Source organism: Coregonus lavaretus (assembly GCF_964263955.1).
Source record: "Coregonus lavaretus genome assembly, contig: HAP1_SCAFFOLD_431, whole genome shotgun sequence".
Taxonomy (NCBI): domain Eukaryota; kingdom Metazoa; phylum Chordata; class Actinopteri; order Salmoniformes; family Salmonidae; genus Coregonus; species Coregonus lavaretus.
In genome coordinates this window covers 294,029-317,194 of record NW_028161378.1, presented here as the reverse complement: position 1 = coordinate 317,194, position 23,166 = coordinate 294,029, and the positions used below count along the sequence as shown (strand labels likewise).

At 46.6% G+C, this 23,166-nt stretch overlaps 1 protein-coding gene across 3 annotated transcripts in view; it reads right to left on the bottom strand.

The window, feature by feature from the left end:
- Positions 1-23,166, bottom strand: part of LOC311120757 (homeodomain-interacting protein kinase 3-like) — a 77,010-nt gene that overhangs the window by 20,669 nt on the left and 33,175 nt on the right. For all 3 annotated transcript variants that reach the window (XM_084195332.1, XM_084195331.1, XM_084195330.1), the window contains one exon: positions 4,608-4,731. In XM_084195332.1, the coding sequence (XP_084051458.1) occupies positions 4,608-4,731 (124 nt within the window). The remainder of the gene's footprint in view (positions 1-4,607; positions 4,732-23,166) is intronic.

Sequence of the window (23,166 nt, the reverse complement as noted above, 5' to 3'; positions counted from 1 at the left end):
AGGCAGCATTCCGCCTCCTCCAAACACGGAGAGTTGAGATGATGCCAAAGAGCTCCATTTTGGTCTCATCTGACCACAACACTTTCACCCAGTTCTCCTCTGAATCATTCAGATGTTCATTGGCAAACTTCAGACGGGCATGTATATGTGCTTTCTTGAGCAGGGGGACCTTGCGGGCGCTGCTGGATTTCAGTCCTTCACGGCGTAGTGTGTTACCAATTGTTTACTTGGTGACTATGGCCTCAGCTGCATTGAGATCATTGACAAGATCCTTCTGTGTAGTTCTGGGCTGATTCCTCACCGTTCTAATGATCATTGCAACTCCACGAGGTGAGATCTTGCATGGAACCCCAGGCCGAGGGAGATTGACAGGTATTTTGTGTTTCTTCCATATGCGAATAATCGCACCAACTGTTGTCATCTTCTCACCAAGCTGCTTGGCGATGGTCTTGTAGCCCATTCCAGCCTTGTGTAGGTCTACAATCTTGCCCCTGACATTCTTGGAGAGCTCTTTGGTCTTGGCCATGGTGGAGAGTTTGGAATCTGATTGATTTATTGCTTCTGTGGACAGGTGTCTTTTATACAGGTAACAAACTGAGATTAGGAGCACTCACTTTAAGAGTGTGCTTCTAATCTCAGCTCGTTACCTGTATAAAAGACACCTGGGAGCCAGAAATCTTTCTGATTGAGAGGGGGTGAAATACTTATTTCCCTCATTAAAATGCAAATCAATTCATAAAATTTTTCACATGCGTTTTTCTGGATTTTTTTGTTGTTTTTCTGTCTCTCACTGTTCAAATAAACCTACCATTAAAATTATAGACTGATCGTTTCTTTGTCAGTGGGCAAACGTACAAAATCAGCAGGGGTTCAAATACTTTTTTCCCTCACGACAGACAGACAGACAGACAGACAGACAGACAGACAGACAGACAGACAGACAGACAGACAGAGATAGAGAGAGGGGTAAAGGTAGAGAGAGAGAGAGAGAGAGAGAGAGAGAGAGAGAGAGAGGGGTAAAGGTAGAGAGAGAGAGGGGTAAAGGTAGAGAGAGAGAGGGGTAAAGGTAGAGAGAGAGAGAGAGAGAGAGAGAGAGAGAGAGAGAGAGAGAGGTAAAGGTAGAGAGAGAGGTAGAGGGAGAGAGATGTAGAGAGAGAGAGAGAGAGAGAGAGAGAGAGAGGTAGAGGGAGCGGTAGAGGTAGAGAGGGAGAGGTAGAGAGAGAGAAAGAGGGAGGGAGAGAAAGAAAGGAGAGAGGGGGCGGATTGGACACACTCCCAGGGCCCTATCCTATAGCGCCAGATCACGGTTGCTGAAACATTGCCCAAATGTTGAGAGAAGGTTAGACATGCTTGAGAGGTGAGAGATGGAGGAAGAGGAGAGGAGGAGGAGGAGGAGGAGGGTTATAAATACATTCTGCTGTGTGGGATGTAACTAGACCCCATGCTGGGAGTGAGGGGTGACAGCGGCCCCTTTTGCTCCAGCCATCTTGCCCCCAGGACCCAGGGTGACACCCCACACTCTGTAGGTTAGTGGTGAAGGGTATGCATTAAAGTACACCTATTAATGTCCATGTGAATGCCCACAGGGCACGGGCATGATAACTGACTGAGGGGTGTACACTAGATGACAGCACGCCAGAGAGAGAGAGACTGTGTAGATCAGTGGAGTTACTAATGTAGTGGTATTGCTGCTGCGACGATTATGAAATCTAATAGGAACTCATCTCCCAATAAATCCCCCCTTTTCAATCCTCTCTGTCTTCAGTCCCTTTCTCTTATTTAGCACTCTCCCTTCATCTATCATTTCTCTGCTCTCTCTCCATATCTCCTCTCTTTTCCTGGCTTCACTTCCCATTTCTCCTTCTGTCCTCTAGTCTCTTTGAGAGGCTTTCCTTCAGCCCTGTGGCAGGCAGCAGCCGTCAGCCCTGTGGCAGGCAGCAGCCGTCAGCCCTGTGGCAGGCAGCAGCCGTCAGCCCTGTGGCAGATTCATTTCATTTAGTGCTGCCGTGCTCAAGTCAAATCTCTTTGGGAGGTGTTGAATTATCCCTCCTGCCTCGGGGCACGGAGCGGAAAGCGTGAAAAATGATGCTGGGCCGTAAAAATACTTTGGCGAGGACACTGTCTGCTGAGGGGGCTTAGGGGGTGTACTGTAGGGTAATGTATAGGAACGGTTGGGGTTGGGGCTGGGGCTGGACTGACAGGCTTGCTGTGGATGGGTCTCCAGGGCGGGGGAAAAGCCGTTCAACGTAAGCCCCAGATTCATTTAACTCTGGGCAGCTGCTGTTCAGGGCTCCGCTGTAGGGGGATCCATCACCTCCAGCCTGCTATGCCATCAGTCATGGGGAGATACCATCCACACCTCCGCCCTGCCTGCCGCCACTGGCACATCCACAGGGGAGCCCTCCCCCGCAGGCGGCGGCCAGGAAATACGGCACTAATCTGGGCCTGTCGCTGCCTGTCACTCTCCTCCTCCGTCTTTCACTCCTCTCTAACCTCTCAATTCATTCCCTCACACTATGTTAATTTATTTATTCATCAATATCTCCCCTTCTACACTCTCTCACTCTCCCTCCTTTCCACCCCTGCTGCCCCAATCAGTCCCAGTACTTAATATCCTCCTTTATCCAGCTCCCTTCCCCTCCCTTCCCCTCTTTCTTCCATCCCTCGTTTCCAGTGCCTCCCCCTCCCTTCCCCTCTCTCTTCCATCCCTCGTTTCCAGTGCCTCCCCCTCCCTTCCCCTCTCTCTTCCATCCCTCGTTTCCAGTGCCTCCCCCTCCCTTCCCCTCTTTCTTCCATCCCTCGTTTCCAGTGCCTCCCCCTCCCTTCCCCTCTCTCTTCCATCCCTCGTTTCCAGTGCCTCCCCCTCCCTTCCCCTCTCTCTTCCATCCCTCGTTTCCAGTGCCTCCCCCTCCCTTCCCCTCTCTCTTCCATCCCTCGTTTGCAGTGCCTCCCCCTCCCTTCCCCTCTCTCTTCCATCCCTCGTTTCCAGTGCCTCCCCCTCCCTTCCCCTCTTTCTTCCATCCCTCGTTTCCAGTGCCTCCCCCTCCCCCTTCCATCCCTCGTTTCCAGTGCCTCCCCCTCCCTTCCCCTCTTTCTTCCATCCCTCGTTTCCAGTGCCTCCCCCTCCCTTCCCCTCTCTCTTCCATCCCTCGTTTCCAGTGCCTCCCCCTCCCTTCTCCACAGGTCACTGCAGGATTCAGGCCAATCATCCTGAGAACCCAGCAGGAGTAAAACATTAATAACAGGACTATGGAGGAGTGGGCGGTCTGAGTCAATGCCCTAACATAAGCAATCCCCTCATAACATGAACACACACCATTACCTCAGAGGATAACAGACAGGTCTGTTACAGTACAGATATCACACAGAAGAGCAGGAGGGGCCAGACAGACTTCACTCAGCTAGAGAGGAGAACAGGTGGGTCTGTTACAGTATAGATATCACACAGTAGAGCAGGAGGGCCAGACAGACTTCACTCAGCTAGAGAGGAGAACAGATGCCAGAGGAAAGTGGAGGAGAGGAAAATGGAGGGGAGGAGATGGAGGAGGAGGACAGTAGACTAAAGGGAGGCAGAGAGAGAGAGCATGAGAGAGAGCGAGAGAGAGAGAGAGAGAGAGAGAGAGAGAGAGAGAGAGAGAGAGAGAGAGAGAGAGAGAGAGAGAGAGAGAGAGAGAGAGAGAGGGAAGGTGAGAGAGAGGTAGCGCGAGGGAGAGAGGGAGAGAGAGGGGGAGGAGGAAGAGGTGGTAAAGAGGGAAGAAAAAGGGTAGAGGAGGAGATAAAGGAACTTCAAGGAGGAGATATAAAGGAACTTCAAGGAGGAGGAGATAAAGGAACTTCAAGGAGGAGATATAAAGGAACTTCAAGGAGAATATATAAAGGAACTTCAAGGAGGAGATATAAAGGAACTTCAAGGAGGAGGAGATATAAAGGAACTTCGAGGAGGAGCGAATGAGAAGAATGAGAAGATGTGGAGGGAATAGGAGGAGGAAAAGAAGGAAGACAAGGGAGGAGTTCTAGAGCTCTTATGTATCTGGACCAGTGAGCGTCAGTGGGGAGTTCTAGAGCTCTTATGTATCTGGACCAGTGAGCCTCAGAGGGGAGTTCTAGAGCTCTTATGTATCTGGACCAGTGAGCCTCATAGGGGAGTTCTAGAGCTCTTATGTATCTGGACCAGTGAGCCTCAGAATAGGGGAGTTCTAGAGCTCTTATGTATCTGGACCAGTGAGCCTCAGAATAGGGGTGTTCTAGAGCTCTTATGTATCTGAACCAGTGAGCCTCAGAGGAGGGGAGGAGATCTAGAGCTCTTATGTATCTGGACCAGTGAGCCTCAGAATAGGGGTGTTCTAGAGCTCTTATGTATCTGGACCAGTGAGCCTCAGAGGAGGGGAGGAGATCTAGAGCTCTTATGTATCTGGACCAGTGAGCCTCAGAGGAGGGGAGGAGTTCTAGAGCTCTTATGTATCTGGACCAGTGAGCCTCAGAGGAGGGGAGGGTGGACAGTAATGTAACAATACACTACAGTTCATTATAACAGTGAGGCTCAGAGGAGGGGAGGGTGGACAGTAATGTAACAATACACTACAGTTCATTATAACAGGCTTATTTACCTGGTCGTACTCCAGGGCCCCTGGGTAGAGGGGCCAGCCCAGGAAGAGCTCAGCGATCACACAGCCCAGGGACCACATGTCGATGGCTTCACAGAAGGGCAGGCCCAGGATGATCTCTGGAGCCCTGGAAGGAGAGACAAACACAACGGCAAAGCGGTTAGCTACACATATAGACTTACACTCATACACTGACTCAGCATAACACAGTTACAACTGACTATGTGAGAAAGGGATTGGGTCCAAGCATGCCTTCTAGCAGCACAATTAAGTTTCTAGTCAGTCATATCATGATAAAGCGGAGATGGCAGAAACACAAGAGGTCAAAGCTAAAGTACAGCAGTCTTGTGTGTGTCACCTTGCCAAGTGACCCATGTACCCATACTGATCAGGGAACAGCTTGGTGTCACCAGCACCAGCCACAGTACGAGGAAGTTTCCACTAGACACTGAGCTAAAGCCAGTTTAGCCTTTTCCCTGCTTCTAGTCAATGTAGCTAGGATTTGTTGAGGCTAAGCTATGGTTGATCTCTCACAGGGAGATCTTTGAGAACCACCAGCCTCAGCCAACAGGTTATCAGGTCAGGGGTCAGGGTGTGAGCTGGATAAGGACAACCAAGAAGTACTGTACATCTACAGCGTCACTAAGTGCTGGCTCACGGTAACCCTGGGTAACTCCATGGTGATGATCCCGTTAAACAGTAGGCCTAACGCGCCGTCTCACACGTCGTCAGGCTAGCCATGACGCAGCCCCGTCATTGCTGATCTGGGTAAAACAGACTGACAGCTCCTTAGAACATACTAGGACTAGAAACCTTACTGGGACATGACCACACTGCTAGGACCAGTTACCTCATAGCCTGGCCTGAGGCTGTGTTTACACAGGCAGCCCAATTCTGATCTTTTTCCACTAATTGGTCTTTTGACCAATCAGATCAGCTCTTTCATCAATAAATGGCCAAAAGATCAGAATTGGGCTGCCTGTGTAAACGCAGCCTAATTGCTCCAAAACAAGACATCCCTGTGGGAAAAACCATTTAAAATTACATTGTTTTTACCAGTTCTGGTTGTAAACAGATTCTAATGACATTTCAACCAACTGAGATGACATGCCATGGTGTAAGAACACAAAATAACAATATAAATCTTCACAAGTTTACAGTAATTTAGCAATAGCCTACATACCACTGCAGAAACCAAATAGCCAAACCCAACTCAAGAAATGAGGCACCATAACAAGACGTTTTCATTATGTTTTATTGAGTTATTATAACTCAAAGAGAATAACTATTATTAGTTGCAGATAAATACATGCTGCAATATACAGACAACCCCTATGTTCCTCCTATAGGATTCCTGTGATTCTGATGGGGGCATTTCTAAGACCATGGTGCTTGCCTATGGAGCTGTGAGGGGAACGGCACCTCCTTACCTTCAGGCTCTGATCAGTCCCTACACCTAAACGAGGACATTGCGTTCTTCCACCTCTGGCCTGCTGGTCCCCCTACCTCTGCGGAAGCACAGTTCCCGCTCAGCCCAGTCCAAACTGTTCGCTGCTCTGGCACCCCAATGGTGGAACAAGCTCCCCCACGACGCCAGGACAGCGGAGTCACTCACCACCTTCTGGAGACACTTGAAACCCTACCTCTTTAAGGAATACCTGGAATAGTATAAAGTAATCCTTCTACCCCCCCCCCCACCACAAAATATATAAAATAAAAAAATATATAATAATAATACAAATATATATAAAAAATATATTTTAAAAAAAAATTGTAAAGTGGTTGTCCCACTGGCTATCATAAGGTGAATGCACCAATTTGTAAGTCGCTCTGGATAAGAGCGTCTGCTAAATGACGTAAATGTAATGTAAATGTAATTTCTCTGGGCACTTGAGCTGACCCTAAACGAATGCCTGACCAAGCTTGTGCGGTGTTGAGAATGTCAGATGCCACGAGTGTCTATAAGCAGGCCCATAGAAAATGGCAGCTTGATAAACCCAAGGACGATGTCTTAACAAGTGTATTTGGCTATTTTCACGAAGCATGAATATCTACAGGTGACAAATGGTGCTCCTTATGTTTAAAAACCCCCTATGCTGTCATGAGTCTGTTGGTAAGGGGGAAGGAATTCAACTGAAACCTTAGCTCACAGACTGGAGCGTGCATTATTGGAATTGTACAGCTTTCATACACATTATCAAATCAAAATGTATTTGTCACATGCACCAAATGGTAGAGCAAGGCGCTTGTAACGCCAGGGTAGTGGGTTCGATCCCCGGGACCACCCATACGTAAAAATGTATGCACACATGACTAAGTCGCTTTGGATAAAAGCGTCTGCTAAACGGCATATTATTATTATTGTTATTAAATACAACAGGTGTAGACTTCACCGTGAAATGCTTACTTACGAGCACTTTCCCAACAATGCAGAGATAAAACGTTTTAAAAAATCTAAAAAGGAAATAGTAACAATAAAATAACAATAACGAGCCTATATACAAGGAGTAGTGGTCCCGAGTCAATGTGCAGGGGTACGAGGTAGTTGAGGTAATACAGTATGGGGTATGGGTAAAAGTGACTAGGCAATCAGGATAGATAATAAACAGAGTAGCAGCAGCGTATGTGAAGGGTGTGAAAGTGTGTCTGTGGCGTCCATATACATGTGCATGTGTGTTTGGTGTGTGTATGTATGTATGTATGTGTGTGTTGGTGTGTCAGTGTAGTATGTGTGAGTGTGTGGGTAGAGTCCAGTGAGTGTACATAGAGCCAGGGCAACAATGTATGTGCAAAAAAACTAAGAATGGAGGTCAACGCAAATAGTCTGGGTAGCCATTTGATTAACTGTTCAGCTGTTGGGGGTAGAAGCTGTTCAGGTGCCTTTTGGTCCCAGATTTGGCACTCCGGTACCACTTGCCGTGTGGTAGAAGAGAGAACAGTCTATGACTTGGGTGGCTGAGGTCTTTGACAATTTTTTACTGTTACAGTACAGCTATCACACACATTACGGTAACAGTACAGCTATTACAAACATTACGGTAACAGTACAGCTATCACACACATTACTGTTCCAGTTCCATGATAGGATTAAGATAATCTATATAAATGATATGTGAGGGATTGAAGGGCAAGCCTAGCATCGCTCACTTGGCTTACAGTTCTCCACGGCTGGCCAAACAGACTAGGGCAATCCTGGGTTTTTTCTATTGAGCTTATCTAACCGCATCTAGCAGAACAGGTAGCGTGGCTAGTCTGTAAAATCTTTAAAGCCGTATGTCAACGAGCTGTAAGTGACAGTGGCGGGTGGTTGGGTATGGCTTAACTAGGACCTGCTAAAATAAGTTTTAGTCCGTTTTAATCACATTGTCAGAACGACTGCAGGTGACAGCTGGTGCGGGCAACAGCCATAGAGACGCAGAAAAAGGACCAAGCATTTCAGGCCCACAGACCTCTGCCTGTTAGTAAGACCCAGGCTCTCCCTAGGAGGCTGAGGGGATGAGACAACATAAAGACAAACACTGACAGACAGACAGACAGACAGACAGGCCAGTGGAAGACTGAATACAGACAGACAGAGGGGCCAGTGGAAGACTGAATACAGACAGACAGACAGAGGGGCCAGTGGAAGACTGAATACAGACAGACAGACAGAGGGGCCAGTGGAAGACTGAATACAGACAGACAGACAGAGGGGCCAGTGGAAGACTGAATACAGACAGACAGACAGAGGGGCCAGTGGAAGACTGAATACAGACAGACAGACAGACAGACAGACAGACAGACAGAGGGGCCAGTGGAAGACTGAATACAGACAGACAGAGCGGCCAGTGGAAGACTGAATACAGACAGACAGAGGGGCCAGTGGACGACTGAATACAGACAGACAGACAGACAGACAGACAGACAGACAGAGGGGCCAGTGGAAGACTGAATACAGACAGACAGACAGACAGACAGACAGACAGACAGACAGACAGACAGACAGACAGACAGACAGAGGGGCCAGTGGAAGACTGAATACAGACAGACAGACAGACAGACAGACAGACAGACAGACAGAGGGGCCAGTGGAAGACTGAATACAGACAGACAGACAGAGGGGCCAGTGGAAGACTGAATACAGACAGACAGACAGAGGGGCCAGTGGAAGACTGAATACAGACAGACAGACACACAGACAGACAGACAGACAGACAGACAGACAGACAGACAGACAGACAGACAGACAGACAGACAGACAGACAGACAGACAGACAGACAGACAGAGGGGCCAGTGGAAGACTGAATACAGACAGACAGACAGAGGGGCCAGTGGAAGACTGAATACAGACAGACAGACAGAGGGGCCAGTGGAAGACTGAATACAGACAGACAGACAGACAGAGGGGCCAGTGGACAACTGAATACAGACAGACAGACAGACAGACAGACAGACAGACAGACAGACAGACAGACAGACAGACAGACAGAGGGGCCAGTGGAAGACTGAATACAGACAGACAGACAGACAGACAGACAGACAGACAGAGGGGCCAGTGGAAGACTGAATACAGACAGTACAGTTCAACTGGCTTTATGTTTGCCTTCCACCTGTCCTGCCCCTCCTTTGGCCTCCAACTTAGAGATCTGTGATTGATTCATACTGTCTGTCAGTAGTCGTGACAGTGCAACATAGGCTACTCGTCCAGAAATGGGACAAATCATCAGGCTTCTAAGCAGCACTTCTCCTACAATTACATAGGCGGTTCCCCTCTCTCTTCCACCGAACATAAAACCAAATTGGTTTCAAATGAATGTTGCGGTGTTTGTTTACAGCCTTGAGTGTAGCTTTGGGGGACTTTGCACCCTGCCTAGGTGGGAAATCGATGTAGGGGAAACACTGATCTCACACAGTGGGTCTGTAGTGTAACGTAACCCAGTCCATCACTCTGGCCTTGGCAGAGGAACTATTCTGATCCAAGAGTTAAAATACATTCTGCCTGTGTAGCCGTTAACACCTTGGTGGTGTAGGGGGAGGGAGGTACTGGAACAGTCAAACAGGCCAGTGTTTTCTCCCACCTGTATGACTGGACACATCTTTTAGATTACCACAGGGCTGTTTCACTAATCATACACCCAGGGGTGGAATTACTGTTACACTGCTAGCCAGGCTCAATAATGACAGCAGCACTAAAAGCCGTTTTGGAGGTTGAGAGGGGAGAAGCTAACAGAAGCGGAAGTTAAAACGGCAGGACCAAAGGTAACGTGTTTCTAAGAGAAAACAAGAGAACACTCAAGAATAAGTGAATGACTAACACATCTTACATTAAAGTAGGAGGCTAATCCCCATGTCATCACATGCAAAAGGGAGAATGGTGGACAGCTAGTGAGCAACAAGTGAGAAGGAAGGCTAAAGGGACAGGGCAGATGAACAGTTTCAAAACAGGAGAGAGAGAGAGACTCAGATCCAGCCTCAGGTGGATGAGTGGTCGTTGCCATGACGACAAGGCACTTTCCTGATTGACGCAACCCTAGCAGCCGGTCTCCCGTGAAACCAAATCTATTTTCTATCCTGGGGATGTGACGTGCGAAGCCCAGGGGCCGGGGAACGCAAGCCGAACAGAGGCCCCGTGATCACACACACTCACATGTACAGGGCCCATGGGAGACACACAGGCCCCCCCGAGGAGACACTCACACACTAGGGTTGTCACGATGCCAGTATCGCGATACTCACAGAGGTATCGTGGCAAGAAAAGAAAACATGAAGCAAACTCAATTTCCTGAGGAAAACAGTCCTAATGTTGGAGACAAAACGGCCTTGCGTTGTCACTTAGAATCAAATGTTTATTTTCCAAGCTATAGCCCACTATATTGAACATAAAGTAGGTTTTTAAAGGATCATGAGTTTAGTCTGCTTTGGGTTTTCCTTTTTGCCATGGAAAATCTGGTATCGTAGTATCGTGATACTGGTACCGTGACAACACTAAAACACACATCACATGGCCCTGGAGTGCTGCTCACCAGCACGGGTGAGGTGTACAGGGGTACTGTGTGTTTGGCTGTCAGGTGGGAAATGGCTAACTGGGAGTCACTTGTAAGCCACCACAGAAAGGTGGTATTGAGTCACTGAAGAGCATACTGCTCAAGAACTGGCACTGCTAAAGAAGCAGATGAGGTCACTCGCATCAGAGATCAGACAGAAAATCCCCCCCAGAATGGGACAAATCCTCCAGCATGACTCAGGGCCTCCATAGTAGACATTAGACATTCAGCTGAAACTGAAAGATAGGACAGCAAAAGGCACCATGTTGTCTATAATTGTTGTATGCATGAAGGCAGACACACACCACTGGGATTGGCTTCTGAATACAGCCAATCCCAGCACATTAGCAGGTTTGGCTGTTGAGAGTGATTGGAGTCAGGGTGGTGAGGCAGACATGAGGCGGAGTCTGTCTGCACCTCATTTAACTAACGTATGGCTGCCCCCTCTCTGACAGACACACACCACACCAACCCAACCCTATGCTTATATTGCAGCTCCCAGCAGCCTTCAGTACCACCACCACCCTCTCCGACTCCCATCTCAGACCAGACTAATGGATCCCTAATGGCGTTAACCGTCCGATTGGCACCTAAGACACATCAAAACCCGACCTAATCGCCTCTATCACACTCTCTCTCTCTACCTCACCCAGACACAGCTCCATCACTTCCTGGTGTTAATTATGTCCAAGAACCCAGCCAATTACAGAAGAATGGGTAGGGCGGAACATGTGGCGCATTTCAGAAGAAGAGCGTGCAGAGACTGTCAACACCTGCAGCAGAACAGACTGGCAGAGACTTCATACTGGGCTTAATGATGACAGTGAAACGCAGCAGTGGGCCTATACAGCCAAGGCTGAGATCTGAGAGGGGAGTTTAAGCTTTTTCTCTAACATTAGCATATAGAAGTCAGTGCGAGTTGATGGGCGACCTCCGGAGTCTGGAGTTATGTTGAGCGCAGGAGGAGTACTGAAAATTGACTAGAAATGAACTGACAGACTGAAAAAAGTACTTTCCCAATATTATTCCAGAGTACCACATTTTTGGGATGGAGATCTTTCCTTTGGAAAATACTGGGAGGTACATCAAGCCATTTTGGATTTACCCTAGATCGGGAGGGGAGCGGATCGCTTGAAGTCAAACATGAGGGTTATTACATAAAGGTTATCCACAACTTTCTAGCCAAATAACCAGGTGCTAGGGAAATTCTTGGATCGGACCGTGGTTGAAGGCCCCAATAGGCAGTCCAAAAACCATAACACAAAAAGACATGGGAGGACTTTACAACTTTAGCGGCCAACAACGTACCTCACATCTGCTTCCCATACTTCATTTACTCTTGACAGGCCTCGCCAGAGAAAACATCTCAGCATGCCATTTCATAATAGCAAATACTGAGAATTTAAGCATTAGCATCAGGTGTATCGTTGCTCAACCCGATTGTGTTCCCAACAGGCTAAGAATGGATGGTGTCAGCCAGGTGAGAAATATCAGCGAGTTCAGAGGTTTCCAGCAGAACACTGTGTGCTATAGAAGAGAAATCCCTTTACAGTTTGCAAGGGGGGGGACATCTTCAAAGAGCCTTTCAAACATCCCGCCTTTCAAACATCCCACGTTGCATCTAAGGTTTCAACCGTCTGCCTTGCTGCTAGCTAAATACCATATAGCATTTTCTTGGCAAATGGATTACACTCACTGAAGACAGGAGAGAGGGGATAAGAAAACTCAGTCTGAAATGGAAAAAGGTAATTTCGATAGCAGAACATCGATGATATGCCTTGGTGAATGAGTGCTATACATATTCTCAGATAAAGAGGGGAAAGTGGGAAACGGCAGCAAACAGCCATGTTCTGCACTTGAGGTGCATGCTTCTAAAATAGATTCCACTCACATAGATTTAAAGTCTTTAATTTGTATTTTTGTGGAGACCAGAGGCTATTGAAAGGAGAGCTAATATTACTGAAATAGCCTATAGTCTAGCAGGACAATGGTAAGGCAGAATACTTCAGTGAGGCCTTTCCATACACTTCAAGGAGAGATTGCTTATTTACTCCACCAGGTAGGCTGCTCTATACCTTCTATTAGGAGACAAGGAAAAGTAGATTATTTAAGTTAATCTTATCGTATAGGTACCGCCCGGAGTGCAGCTGACTAAGAATAACCTCACCAAATAGGCTTGGGCGGTATAACGTATATACCGGGGTATTTGGAAAAAGCCACGGGATGGTTTTTTAAAACCATCAAAACAATTTATTTGAAGTTTTTCAACAAATTTGAATATTTGTAGCTACTTTTTAAGTGAATACCTGCAGTCAACTTGTTCAATATGTTAGGAGATAAAGCAGATCACATTTTCCATTTCACCTGTCACATTATTTTACATTATGAAGCTTACCGTAGTTCCCCAGAATAGTTGAGCCAGTCCCATGTTTGTTTGTAAATAGCACAACGGGAGAAAGCGAGCTATTGAGTCCATAGCGTTCTATATCTATCGGCGAGTCTCTGGTGTGCGGCGCACATGAGGTGATGAAGTTACACTTCTATGCAATTCACTACTAAATGTTTTCCATCATTTCTTAGAATGGCTTTCTGCTAGAAGTCAAAGAGCTCTGGATGAGTTCTGTAAAGCTGACATTTTGTTTCTCCCCTCTGCTCTGTGTACACATGCTGCTCTTCCTTCAGAAAAGCACACATCACAACTTTGTTCATTTGCACAATTTCTCTCATTCACCTTCGCTTATAAAATGTCCACACTCACCGAAAATGACATTCGGTAGCTACTAGCTACGCTTGTATAACTTCATGAGCTGGATTTGTCCATCTTTGCAATTAGTTTATGTTCATTTTCGCTCGTTAGCATTTAGCTAACAGCATCTACGTGATTTCGCTATTAATTTGTGCTAATTTTGTTAGCATTCTGGTAATATAGGCCCAGCAGGCTTTTCTTGTGTTTTTAGCACCCCTTGTGTGCTATGCCGGTAATACCCTAAATCCCAGGATGAGAGAAGGACGGTATGACGATATGAAAATCTGGATACTGCCCAAGCCTATCACCAAACTCCAATGCCAGCGAGCATAAGCACAGTGCTAAGCCCAGCATTGGCACACTGCTGTGCAAGGGCATTGGTGGGGGCTGGTACCATGAGAGTAACCTGACAAAGACTATTTATTATGGTCGAAATGTTGTAAACAGTCAAAACTGGTAATCAAGTTTCCAAAATATGTCAGAAATAACATTCTTCCTGTGCAAACAGGAAGCATCTTTAGATTAACATGCAGTGGAGTCTTCTGTCTTTGAGGTGATTTATTTGGTTTGTTTCCTAATGTAAACAGGGAGCCAAATGTGCATGATTGCAGCACACAAGGAATGGCCAGTCTGTCTTAGCTTTTTCACTGAGTAATAACACCAAATAAATCCTATTTGTTTTCATGAAATAGCCTTAAGCTAGTACTGCATTTCTTGCTTTGCCTTTTCTCTCGTGCACTGTGCCAATGAAATAAGCCCGTTTTCCTGGTCACTGAGTTCAGAGGCCTGTTCTGCTACCTCACACCTTCCCTTCCTCCCTAGTTGCTTCCCTTCCTCCCTAGTTGCTTCCCTTCCTCCCTAGTTCCTTCCCTTCCTCCCTAGTGGCTTCCCTTCCTCCCTAGTGGCTTCCCTTCCTCCCTAGTGGCTTCCCTTCCTCCCTAGTTGCTTCCCTTCCTCCCTAAAGCCTTCCCTTCCTCCCTAGTTCCTTCCTTTCCTTCCTCCCTAGTTCCTTCCCTTCCTCCCTAGATCCTTCCCTTCCTCCATTGCGCCTTCCCTTCCTCCATTGCGCCTTCCCTTCCTCCCTAGTTCCTTCCCTTCCTCCCTAGTTCCTTCCCTTCCTCCCTAGATCCTTCCCTTCCTCCATCGCACCTTCCCTTCCTCCATAGTTCCTTCCCTTCCTCCATAGTTCCTTCCCTTCCTCCATAGTTCCTTCCCTTCCTCCCTAGTTCCTTCCCTTCCTCCCTAGTTCCTTCCCTTCCTCCCTTCCCTTCCTCAGACTCTCCCACTCTTTTCTTCTTTCTCTTCCTTTGTCACTCCATCTTTCCCTTCCATCCCTCTCTTTCCATCTCCCTCCTCCCCACTGAGAGACACTCACTAAGCAGAGGCGTAAGTAAGCCTAGCGCTGTGGGGACTGTAAAAACACCAACATGGTAAAGGGCCAGATCCCACAGAACGCGGGAAGATATTAGCTCCTCTTGGTGACCTTGAGGGCTTGGGAAGGAGTCCCACGACCCCAGGAAAGGAACGGGGTCCTCACCGCCAACATCTGCTAAGCTGATATCCCACGGAAGGCCAGGCTCTGACTCCAGAGCTGCTAGAGGGTGGACACACATGCCACAAACAAACATTTCAAGCAGAGAGCCGCATACGAGTGCTAAAAACGCTGGAATAGCAAAGGAAGAGTGAAAAAGCCTGTAATTTAGAATGATTTACACCTAACTAAATAAGAGGGAGCTCAGGAGTGCCCACCTGATTTTCTAAATAGTTCTGAGAATGTAAAGCAAAGGGGATCTAAGAACTGCACTGATCTCTTATCTTAACGGGAAGTCCAAGTCATATAAAGTGACAGGTCCACTTGGTATTCAAGACCTGGTTCCAGTTACTGACATTAATTTTACTGGATCAATTCTGAATTATATTAGTGTGAGTCAGCATTGGACGACTTTAAAGATCCCCAGGGAAACAACAAACACTTAAGTTATGCGCTATTACATATCATAAATCTGGCGTCAGTCGCAACCCCTCTTCCCCCTGCTGAGACGAGCGAATACGGTAAACTGTAGACGCGAATGAAAACAATATTCCACAATGACATAATAAATATATGGAATGTTATTTCTCTCTTAGAAGAACTAACAAATTGTCAAATGCCCTCTGCAATAAGAGAGGACACAGGCAAGCAGCAGTGCTGTTTCTAAGCTACTGCAGAACAAAGGTGTAGGGTGTAGGCTATGCAGTGTTTCCCCAATATTCATTCTTGCCACAGGTGCAAAAAAATATGTCACTTTTTATACAGTGCCGTGAAAAAGTATTTGCCGCCTTTCTGATTTTCTCTATTTTAGCATATTTTTGATACTGAATGTTCAGACCTTCAACCAAAACCTAATATTAGATAAAAGGAATCAATCTACACACAATACTCCATAATGACAAAGCGAAGACTTTATAAATGTATTAAAAATAAAAAACACTTGGCTATGAGACTCGAAATTGAGCTCAAGTGCATCCTGTTTCCATTGATCATACTTGAGATGTTTCTACAACTTGATTTGAGTCCACCTGTGGTAAATTCAATTGGTTGGACATGATTTGGAAAGGCACACACCTGTCTCTATAAAGGTCCCACAGTTGACAGTGCATGTCAGAGCAAAAACAAAGCCATGAGGTCGAAGGAATTGTCCGTAGAGCTCCGAGACAGGATTGTGTCAAGGCACAGATCTGGGGAAGGGTACCAAAAAATGTCTGCAGAATTGAAGGTCCCCAAGAACACAATGGCCTCCATCATTCTTAAATGGAAGAAGTTTGGAACCACCAAGACTCTTCCTAGAGCTGGCCGCCCGGCCAAACTGAGCAATCGGGCGAGAAGGGCCTTGGTCAGGGCGGTGGTCACTCTGACAGAGCTCCAGAGTTCCTCTGGAGATGGGAGAACCTTCCAGAAGGACACCCATCTCTGCAGCACTCCACCAATCAGGCCTTTATGGTAGAGTGGCCAGATGGCTTGGAGTTTGACAAAAGGCACCTAAAGGACTTTCAGACCATGAGAAACAAGATTCATTGGTCTGATGAAACCAAGATTTAACTCTTTGCCCTGAATGCCAAGTGTCACTTTTGGAGGAAACCAGGCACTGCTCATCACCTGGCCAATACCATCCCTACGGTGAAGCATGGTGGTGGCAGCATCATGCTGTGAGGATGTCTTTCAGCGGCAGGGACTGGGAGACTAGTCAACATTGAGGGAAAGATGAACGGAGCAAAGTACAGAGAGATCCTTGATGAAAACCTACTCCAGAGTACTCAGGACCTCAGATTGGGGCGAAGGTTCACCTTCCAACAGGACAACTACCCTAAGCACACAGCCAAGACAAAGCAGGAGTGGCTTCGGGACATGTCTCTGAATGTCCTTGAGTGGCCCAGCCAGAGCCCAGACTTGAACCCGATCGAACATCTCTGGAGAGACCTGTAAATAGCTGTGCAGCGACGCTCCCCATCCAACCTGACAGAGCTTGAGAGGATCTGCAGCGAAGAATGGGAGAAACTCCCCAAATACAGGTGTGCCGAGCTTGTAGCGTCATACCCAAGAAGACTTGAGGCTGTAATCGCTGCCAAAGGTGCTTCAACAAAGTACTGAGTAAAGGGTCTGAATACTTATGTAAATGTGATATTTCCGATATTTATTGTTAATAAATTTTCAAAAATGTCTAAAAATCTGTTTTTGCTTTGTCATTATGGGGTATTGTGTGTAGATTGATGAGAAGAAAAAACAATCCATTTTAGAATAAGGCTGTAACGTAACAAAATGTGGAAAAGGTCAAGGTGTCTGAATACTTTTACTGAATGCACTGTATGTATGTATGTATGTATATATATTTCTGCAGAGAAGCGCTTTTAAAATGGATAGTCGTTGGCTCAATGACTGGAATTCTATGGGAACAGCTAGCATGTCATTGCGGTAACGCTAGTAGCCGCTACCCTTGCCACCACTGTTGAAAACAATCCTAGGGGAAACACTGGTCTATGCTAGGGGCAGCTGGCTACTGAGAGGAATGATCTATATGGGAACTTTTTATTCATGGCCCTGATCTCACACTCCAGAAATAGTTCTGCGATCCAGGCTGCCTCTACCCTGAGAGAGAGAAAGAGATGGGTGTAGAGTGACGGTCAACCCCCACACAAGCAACAACAAAACAAGGTAGACTAGGCTACATTTGAGGTGAGGGGTGAAGGTTTCCATGCATTTGCTCAGGTAGGCTAGTAGCTACTCAAAATAAACCCTATGTATCATTCTAGACATAGACCCAGGCTACAAATACTGTGCTGCTGCTATTCGAGTGATTTTATTTGAGTTCTGACTGACACATTGGCTATTGACCGTCTCAATGAGAGAAAGAATGGAACCTTGCCAAATGCATGTCCCTTCCAGGAACTGTAATTCCACACACCCTCGTTGCATTCTGAATTATTAACTGGAACACAGAGCTGGCTCCAATCAGGGCTGACGTAGCCCATGCACACAGCTAGCGATACACAGAGGAGGACATTACAGCACTAATGTTATCATCAGGGGTCATGTGAAAATAGCCAGGCCATAGGCCTACTTTCTGCTCAGCTGAATGGAGTTAGGGAGGAAAACATGTCAAATAGAGTAGCAGCACATCAAACCAAGGTTAGAAAACCACACTACGCCTTCATGAATGAGCTCTCTCCCTTTTCCTTAGTGTGTGTGTGTACGTTTGAATGAAAGAGCTCTTCAATGACGCCTTCTCCTATTCAGCACTCCTATCCCAGAGTGGCTGTCCCTCGTGTCCTTGCCTTTGTTGACAAACGTCATGGAAAGTATCTGAACTAGAAAAGTGAGGTCAGGAGGATCACTCAACTGAATCAAAGCATGTATATTGGCCAGCATGCAGGTGTGTCTATAATACCTTAACCACCCTGCCTCTATAGAAGATGGAGGTGAGGCCAGTGATTGAAAAATGATAAAGCACACCAAACACAGGCCTAATATTTCTGGCTCTGAGCCCAGCTAATATAATAGGCTAGTTATGAGACAGGGCCTATGTTTCAACACCCACAACAGTAAACGTCAGCGTAGTCTTTGGGCCTTTCATCTCTCCAGGACAGACACACGTAACATTAAATGGTATCGTAGCCACTGTCAACAGACTGTGGGATGACACGACTAACGAGGAACTTTGATCCGGTGCGCCAATGTTTTTGTCACTGATCATTTGGACAAATCATGCTTTTCGCATCTATTCCAATTTCGGAAGGTGAGGGGACATTTTGCAAATGCTTTGGCTGAGAGTTTTACTTTAGGGGGGGGTGGAGACTTCGCTAGTATTGTTAGCATTGTTTCTCATACATCCTCCAGAACCTAATCGGGCGTCTAAAGTAATTAAGTAAGATTTTGGTTCTGGGTTTCTGAGCTTATAGGGCGTATGAAAGCCTTTCTAACAAGTCGAAACAAGGCAGGCAGTCAGATACAAATCACTGCTTGAATCCCACATCCTACTGTACAGTGGTAGGAAGGCATGCGGGACAAATCCATATCATTATCATTTTCCCCCCTCCTCCTTTTAGTTCAGGCCCCTGTACACATCTAAAGCTATTTTCTTTCTCCACCGCTATGTGAGTGAGATGCTGGGACGGTCTGAAAACGCTAACTCAAACAGGCAGGGATAAGTGACAGGAGGAGATGTTCAACATTCCAGAGAGAAAACTAATTCCGTTTCACTTCAGAAAGCAAACACGTCGCTGACCCCAAAGCTGTCTCCTTGATCCATCTTTCTCTCTTTGCACGCTTCTCGTCTCGTATCAGTGTTACAGTCCGCTTCACACATCCATCAACTAGAAAAATAAGATTGTGTCCTTCAAAAGCGGCAAGAAGTGTTTTTGTGAACAAATATGGACCTTTTCATATGATGCACATTAAAAGTAGCCATAGTTTTTTTTTAATGGAGAATTTATTTGTGGACCACATTCTCCAATGGGAACAGCAGAGGTAGCGAAGGACCTCAGAGGGGGAGAGTCCAGATTCTGAAGGCCATAGCAGACCATCCTTCTCCACTTCCTTCCATCCCTCACCACATCCTCACCCCATCATTACCCTCGCTCTATCATACACAACTCTTTTCCAGTCTACCTCGCTACGCTGCCCAAGCCAAAACACAGGCCCGCAAAAACAATTCAATCAAATCAAACCCAAACACACACTACAAAATAGAAACACATGCCTACGGAGGCATCAGAGTGAAATATCCCTCTGTCTTTTGGAGAGATGGGAGGTTAGTTAATTGCACATTGAGTTTTACAGGAGCTCCACTGGTCCACCCACTTACTGGAAAACCCTCAGGCTATAACTGTCAGCAGGGCTCTCTTCCATCTCCACAGCAGAGAGAAGAGAGCGAAACAGCACAATTGTGTCTGGATGCTTCAACCATGACAGCAAACAGTGTAAAACTGAAATATGTTCTACAATAATGGTGAAAGTAGCATTAAATTGACCTTTCAAACATTTCCTTTCAAGTATTTTTGCAGAGCAGCCTTCCCTATCTATCAGTGCAAAAGGGACCTGGGTGTTGGGGGTCTTGTAATTAGCGGAGCTATGTGGAGGGGGAGAAATGCAAGAAATACGTGGAAAACCTGACTTAACACCGCACTCTTCTCTTGCCCTCTCTGTGAGCCAACTTTCACTGGCTCGCGTGAGCTGGCCCCATGAATTTACGAGTGAGGGAAACATTGAAATTGTTTTGAGCCTCAGCGTGTGTGTGTGTGTGTGTGTGTAATATGTTGAGCAGCTGAGTGTAGCACAGGCCACCCTCCGACATACAAAAGCATCTGCCTCGGAGTACGTTCTGTGCAGATTTCAACCCAGAAGTACTGTGATGTACTGTAGCTTGTTTCAAACTCCTTTTTCTGGAGAGGCCCATAGAGAACTAGACACGTGGCACACTGACATCACTTCTATTGCTTATAATCGCTGTCTGATGAAAACCTTTTTACTCAATTATTGCCCCCATTTAGTTTTTTACATGTATTGAAAGCAGCAACTCTCCTCAATGTACTCTGAACACTTCAGGACTATAGGATCAAGAAAATGTATTCAAAATAGCTTATTTAGTTTCATAACTGTATGTTCGTTCGAAAAATATGGTCATTTTTCAATTTCCTGAAAAGTGTCTGTTCTGGAAATAAGGTTTTCATCAGACAGCGACGTTATGTAACTCACCACATTGGCCTATTTGCAGACAGCTGGGGGAAGCCAGAGGAGGAAATGGCTAGCATTTTTACATGGGCAGGGCTCGGCCTGTCTGTAGATTACTGCTGTGTAGACTGGAGAGTTGTGACAAAGGTGCTAGCTAAGCTAATGTTTAGTGGTTATGTGAGGCTGGGGACCATGGATGAAGTGGTTACTAGCTGCTAGTTGGGCCACGGTCTGCTAGAGCAGTCTTCTTCCTTTCAGTTCAAAGGCAGCATAGAATCCCAACTCAGCTGATTAGGCTAAACCAGTCCCAGGCAGCTGGCTAACTAATCATGAGCCAGTCAGTAACATCCCAAGGAGCAGTGCTGAGAAACAGAAAGACTGATCTGGAGTTCAGGGTCTCAGTGACTGATAGCCAGGGATCCCTGGACTACTGCATTATTGATGCTCTTGAAAGAGCCATAGCAACCAAAACAAACCCACAAATAAGTTACTATCTAGCTCTATTTCACTCAGGCCTCTCTTTTAGGATCTCTTTTCCTAGAGTTAGTGAACCTGCAACTTAGGCTACAACTTTTACATAACTTTTCTAACAAGTAGAATTACATTTTGTCTCTCATGGCCTTTATCAGAATGTCAGATCTTGTCTCCAGTCATCTATATTCAACCAAAACTGACAACACGATGCCTGAACTGAACAAAATGGCCTCAGCAACATGTTGTCCAGCCTTGACAGAACCCAACATAGACAACGACGTGGCCTTCAAAACAACATGGCCTCCAGTCAACACCAAGGCAGCTTGGCGTTTTCAAGGTGAGGCCTTGCTGCAGCTCCTTGGTCTTTCACCCCGTTAGCAATCATTTCTGAGAGGACCACAGTGAGACTCCAGTGGCAGGAGAGAGAGAAGAGATGTTGGTGTATAGAAACGCTGTCTGGGCGTTTCATTTCCTCTGTCATTATTTCACAACTCAAAACAGGCACGCAAGACGGCCAGGCATTCAATAAAGAGCAGTAGACAAAGTATCCAAGGCCACAATCAACCCCGTAGCGTCACTAGCACGTCACAAAGCAGGGGAGAGAGAGGGGACACCCAGCGATAGAGGGGGCATCCTTGGCTGGGACAGTCTCACCTCCGCTGCAGTGAAGTAAGTGCCACGTTTTTAGTGAGACAAATTAGGTTACAGGATAAATTTGCCTTGTTCTCCCTTGTAGGACATAATGTGATTGGCTGTGTTTGCTCTGTTGCTAACGCCAGCTCTCTGGCTAGGAGCTGTCCTTGATGAATGATTGATGAGCTTGCTCTGCAAACCTAAACACAGAGGCCTAGTGTTACCTGAGGAAGGAGATACGCCTGATAGGCCTTGTGCTACCGACCGACGCCCAGCGACACAGAAAAACGCACTAAAACAACACGCACACACCCGAGAAACACACAAGGGATCATATACTGTATACACAAACAAACACTAGGCTTTTTTGCGCACCCATACAACAAACAGAGATCACGTACACACCAACACACACACACTTTGCCCTGCCAACACACACATGCGCAACAAAAGCAGTCTCCAGTAGACTGATCCACAGCACAGTAAGGTTAGACACCAGTGGGTAATTAGTGGTGTTTGCTGGCTACTGATAAGCTACTGGTCTATGATGCAGCACTCAGCATGCCGTCCATGTTGAACCCACGCAGACACACTACCAAGACATAACACAGGGGACCGTCCTTAGCTATGGGAGGTTTAAGTTCACAGACATTTGTTTCAAAGTGCAAATCCTATTTAAATACATTTCTGTTTCAAATTGCTACTGACAATAAAAACGGGAGAGTATGAAATTGAGGGAATAAAAGTTGCATAGCGGGGAAAACATTTAAGGGCAACGCACCAGGAGAGCAAATTAACTGCAGAATTAATACAATTAGAGGTGGGGGTTTATGTGTTGAGCATTTTTTCAACGCAGAGTCTTGTAAAGACGACAGAAACAGGACTTCTGACAGAGCGAGAGAGCGAGAGAGCGAGAGAGCGAGAGAGCGAGAGAGCGAGAGAGCGAGAGAGCGAGAGAGCGAGAGAGCGAGAGAGAGAGAGAGAGAGAGAGAGAGAGAGAGAGAGCGAGAGAGCGAGAGAGAGAGAGAGAGAGAGAGAGAGAGAGAGAGAGAGAGAGAGAGAGAGAGAGAGAGAGAGAGAGAGCTGGGGCGTAATTAAGGGAACCTTCTCGTGCCTCGCTGGCATTTGGCCTTCAATCTGAAGACTCCAATTAGGAGGTTCAGTCAGAGAAACAAACAGGCCTCAGTCTGGAGAAAAGGGCTGAAGGGAGCCGGTGGTTCTCCAATCACCAAGCCCAGAGAGGAGAAATGTTAAACTAATTAAAAGTTCCAGACCAAAATGGCTACAGGTTTTAGAGGGGAAAACAAAACAAAAAGTAGAGTGAATCATGTCTGAGGGCCCAGGCAAAGGCCCCAAACGTGGGAGTCTGAGGGGGTGAAGAAACCACAGACTCACATTCAAATAGACACTGCAACGCGTATATTTCCACCCACTGTATGTGGACACAGGCACACACACACCACAAACACACAGCAAAACAG